Genomic DNA, 5,384 nt, shown 5'->3' with positions numbered 1-5,384 from the left:
TCAAACCAAACAATGTCAGATTTCTGATCCAATGTGTTAAAGTGTCCCCCCCTCCCTAGAGGAGTGCTCTCCACTGGATGTACCAAGAGTCTCTCACCCTCTCATCGCAGTGCTCTCCACTCTACCAACCGTCTGGTCTCTCTCACCCTCTCATCGCAGTGCTCTCCACTCTACCAACCGTCTGGTCTCTCTCACCCGCTCATCGCAGTGCTCTCCACTGTGCCAACCGTCTGGTCTCTCTCACCCTCTCATCGCAGTGCTCTCCACTGTGCCAACCGTCTGGTCTCTCTCACCCTCTCATCGCAGTGCTCTCCACTCTACCAACAGTCTTGTCTCTCTCACCCTCTCATCGCAGTGCTCTCCACTCTACCAACCGTCTGGTCTCTCTCACCCGCTCATCGTAAAAGTCTTACAACTCATATAGAATAAAACAGCTTTACACACACATCACTGAGAGCAGCAGAGCACTTTATTGTGTGGTAGAATGATACCACATACCATTCTGTTACTAAAGATACCGCATACCATTTCTGTGCAGAATAGTTTCCTATAGATACCACAAACCATTTCTGTGCAGAATATGTTTACCACAGGTCTCTATGATAAACTGTTCTGTTCCTATTTGGTAACTGCATCCTTACAGATAGAAAAAAAATAAATGTTACTTTAAATGTATTGTACATTTTATAAATCACATACACTCTTAAAAAAGGGTCCTTGGGGTGCTATATAGAACCATGCAGCCTTAGGGGTTCCTTTAATGAATCCTTCAAAATGGTTTAAAGAACCATTTAGAGGTACCGTATATGAAGCATGGATTTGGTTCTATATAGATCCTTTTTTCTAAGAGTGTAATGTGAGAAAAACTGTTCATACCAAGATCGATAGCTATAACGATAATAAAGATGGATAGCTGTAACGATAATATAGATCGATAGCTATAACGACAATAAAGATCGATAGCTATAACGATAAAAGCAAAAAAGTCCCTCCAGCTAATGATGACAACCACCTAAACTAGAATTATAACGAACACTCAAATCCTTATAGCTATCCTTCATGGTATGAATGGCCCTTTTTTAATAGAACTGAGACATTTAAAAAAATATGCTGAAAAATGCAAAAAATATATATGCTTAGGTCCAGGTTCATCACAGCGACACACACTTGCACAAAGTTACAAGCGATTTAAGAAGTGAACAAAAGCATAAGGAGGGGAGGATGAAAGAGATTCAGGAGGATAACAGGAGAGGAGGATGAAAGGGATTCAGGAGGAGAACAGGAGGAGAGGAGGATGAAAGGGATTCAGGAGGAGAACAGGAGAGGATGAAAGAGATTCAGGAGGAGAACAGGAGAGGGGGATGAAAGGGATTCAGGAGGATAACAGGAGAGGAGGATGAAAGAGATTCAGGAGGAGAACAGGAGAGGAGGATGAAAGGGATTCACAGCAAGGGGTTCCAGTCCGACCGGATTCCATCACATGAATGATCCGGATCATTTCTGTCTGCCACTGGTGAAGCGCACAGGTAATAGGGCACACAGGTAATGGGGCACACAGGTAATGGGGCACACAGGTAATGGGGAACATGGGTAATGTGGAACACAGGTAATGGGGAACACAGCACACAGGTAATGGGGCACACAGGTAATGGGGCACACAGGTAATGGGGCACACAGGTAATGGGGAACATGGGTAATGTGGAACACAGGTAATGGGGAACACAGCACACAGGTAATGGGGCACACAGGTAATGGGGCACACAGGTAATGGGGAACACGGGTAATGGGGAGCACAGCACACAGGTAATGGGGAACACGGGTAATGTGGAACACAGGTAATGGGGAACACAGGTAATGTGGAACACAGGTAATGGGGCACACAGGTAATGGGGAACACAGGTAATGGGGCACACAGCACACAGGTAATGGGGCACACAGGTAACGGACTTGGCGTTTAGACTCTAAAGCCGGGAGTTTCAAGTTTGATTGATGCATGGGGGCCTATGGCAACATGGGAAGGGTTGGGGGTGTGGCGTTCACCAGTAGCATGAAACATGGCAGCGACACATTTAACCTTTGACCTCTCAGGAGGACTCTATTTATAGAACAATAGACCTCTGAAGTATGTGTGTGTGTGTGTGTGTATATTTATAGAACAATAGACCTCTGAAGTTCACCTACAAATAAACTGCCATCTTTGAGATACGGTATCTTGCAAATGTTCCTATGGAAAAATAACATGGGGATTTTGAATGATCACACCTTTTAAACACGAAGACGCCTGAAATGCAGACGTTATGCTCAACACCCTCTACCTTTGACTGGGTAGTGTGATAAGCGATACGTTAAGACGGCAAACTTTTTTGTGTCCGTTAAGACGGCAAAACAAAGATTTTTGCTACCCCAGAGCTAACTTGCAATGCAACTTGCCATAGGAAGTTAGCTTCAATTAGGCAGTTTTGGGTCTTTTTAGTGGGCGAACCTCAGAGGTCTATATTATCCTATGCATCATCAGTGTTATGCATTTGACCTTTTGACCCCTCAGTAGGATTCCATTTATAGAACAACAATATCATGCTATGCATCATCGGTATAATTGAATATTCCTTTCTAAACGTGGCCTTTGGGCTGGTGTGTGTGAAAGTGAGTGAGTGTGTGTGTGAGTGTGAGTGTGAGTGTGAGTGTGAGTGTGAGTGTGAGTGTGTGTGTGTGTGTGTGTGTATATATAAGCAGCAGTCTTTCAGGTTACTTTCTTACTGGGTACAATGGTGGTCATGATGTGTGTGTGTGTGTGTGTGTTCTACTGGTCGTTAAGGGGTTTGTAGATGGGCAGGGTTCTAACAGGTTCGACTCGTCCTTGTCGGGTTAGTAGATGGGCAGGGTTCTAACAGGTTCTACTCGTCCTTGTCGGGTTTGTAGATGGACAGGGTTCTAGCAGGTTCTACTCGTCCTTGTCGGGTTTGTAGATGGACAGGGTTCTAACAGGTTCTACTCGTCCTTGTCGGGTTTGTAGATGGACAGGGTTCTAGCAGGTTCTACTCGTCCTTGTCGGGTTTGTAGATGGACAGGGTTCTAACAGGTTCTACTCGTCCTTGTCGGGCTTGTAGATGGACAGGGTTCTAGCGGAGGGGTCGGTGGCGTTGATCCAGCGGGGCATCCAGAAGTGGGGAGTCCACTCGCAGCGTCCAGGGTAGTGCTTCTGGAAGAGCCGCCGGAAGTAGAACGCCTCTTTGGTCCTGGGGGGGTTGAAGGGGAACGTCTTAGCAGCCCCCTCCAGGTCTGAGTCATTCACCTGCAGAAACGCAAACATTTATACATGTATACATTTATACATTTATACATGTATACACACACATTCACCTGCACAAATGCAAACATTTATACATTTATACATTTATACACACACATTCACCTGCAGAAATGCAAACATTTATGTAAGGGATAACGGCCGACGAGGTGACCGGTTCGATGGAAATAATGGCTAGGTGGAGGTCTAGAACTCCGGCGACGTGCGAAGCACGGAGACGGAGTTACCTCCGCCGTGCCATTATTTCCATCGAACCGGTCGACCTCGAAGGCCGTTATCCCGCTTATCTCCCGTTTGTATTCATAACCTGTATATTTAGAACATAGTTTTATTCCACCGTTGCGTCCGTTAACATCGGTAAAACTGTCTTGACTGTGGGACTACTTTCCGCCACATATCAACTTTCTACTTGCAGGACAAAACTGCCGTTACTAGTTCTAAAATGGATGGTTGCTATGGCCAAAAGCCAGTCGTTAGTTCTAAATGGCTGGTTGCTACGGCTAAAAGCCAGTCGTTAGTTCTATCTCTCCCGTTGTCAAGCGGCCATATCCCAGGATTCTGATTAACTTTAACTTTGAAAGATCGCTACTTTTATAGCCTACACGGCATCAAACTAGCTACAATCCACCTCCGTAATATGCTACAATGTTACTATGGTTCTGCACGTCTGTATTTCAGCTTGGATGCTACGTGACAGTTCATTTAAACTTCGCAACGAGTTTGGCGAATTAATATTCAAGTGTGTTACGGGAACTACTTCAAAGGTAGCAGGTTATACGAAGTTAATGGCCACCCCATCAGCCAATCAGAGAAGAGAATTCCATTGTTGAGGGAGATAATTAAGCAATAAGCCCCGAGAGGCCGTGCGTTATACTGTATAATCGAACAGCTAAGGGGCGTTGTTAGGCACGACGCGAAGCGGAGTGCCTAAAACCCCCTTCGCTGTTCGATTATACAGTATAACGCACGGACTCGAGTGGCTTATTGCTTTTCTAAAACGGTTACCACGTCGATCTAGCAAGATTTCATGAAACAAAGGCACAGCAACGAAAAAGTAATGTTGTATTCATAGATAATCATTCTTCCGCCAAGAAATATTCCCTCCATATGAATGGTTGCCATGCAACAACAAGACGCAGCCACTGCTAGTTTTGTGCTAGCGCATTACTATAGAACGAAATGCGGTCAAGGTGTGTGTTTATCGTCCTATATACAACGGCATCGAACGCGATTCAGCCAATCATAATCAAGGACCGGAACTATCCGTTTTAGAAACATTTATACACACACATTCACCTGCAGAAATGCAAACATTTATACATTTATATATTTATACACACACATTCACCTGCAGAAACGCAAACATTTATACATTTATACATTTATACACACACATTCACCTGCAGAAATGCAAACATTTATACATTTATACATTTATACATTTATACACACACATTCACCTGCAGAAATGCAAACATTTATACATTTATACATTTATACATTTATACACACACATTCACCTGCAGAAATGCAAACATTTATACATTTATACATTTATACATTTATACACACACATTCACCTGCAGAAATGCAAACATTTATACATTTATACATTTATACACACACATTCACCTGCAGAAATGCAAACATTTATACATTTATACATTTATACATGTATACACACACATTCACCTGCAGAAATGCAAACATTTATACATTTATACACACACATTCACCTGCAGAAATGCAAACATTTATACATTTATACACACGCATTCACCTGCAGAAATGCAAACATTTATACATTCAACATTACATTTAATCCAAATAAAACATTCACAATTGTGAAAGCAATGACACATAGAAGACGACTAGCTAAATTATTGTTAAATCCGGTTAGCATCATCAGCATGCTGTATATCTATGATTAAAACTCTTTTATGATTAAAACTCTTGCATTTAAGTTGACTTGATCTCAATACCAATGTTTTCCAACTCCAAGACTCAAAAGGACCTGTCCCAAGGAGAAACCGTATTAGCCTACCTTGAAACTTAAACGTGGGGAAACTGAACAGTC

At 43.0% G+C, this 5,384-nt stretch overlaps 1 protein-coding gene across 2 annotated transcripts in view; it reads right to left on the bottom strand.

Moving 5' to 3' along the window:
• Positions 1 to 450: 450 nt before the first annotated feature.
• asns (asparagine synthetase) overlaps positions 451 to 5,384 on the bottom strand; it is a 23,441-nt gene continuing 18,507 nt past the window's right edge. For both annotated transcript variants that reach the window (XM_062529805.1, XM_062529806.1), the window contains one exon: positions 451 to 3,292. In XM_062529805.1, coding sequence (XP_062385789.1) covers positions 3,083 to 3,292 — 210 coding nt within the window. In that variant the 3' untranslated portion in view covers positions 451 to 3,082. The remainder of the gene's footprint in view (positions 3,293 to 5,384) is intronic.

The sequence above is a fragment of the Sardina pilchardus genome, chromosome 24 (genome assembly GCF_963854185.1).
Source record: "Sardina pilchardus chromosome 24, fSarPil1.1, whole genome shotgun sequence".
Taxonomy (NCBI): Eukaryota; Metazoa; Chordata; class Actinopteri; order Clupeiformes; family Clupeidae; genus Sardina; species Sardina pilchardus.
This window is presented reverse-complemented; position numbering and strand designations above follow the sequence as displayed.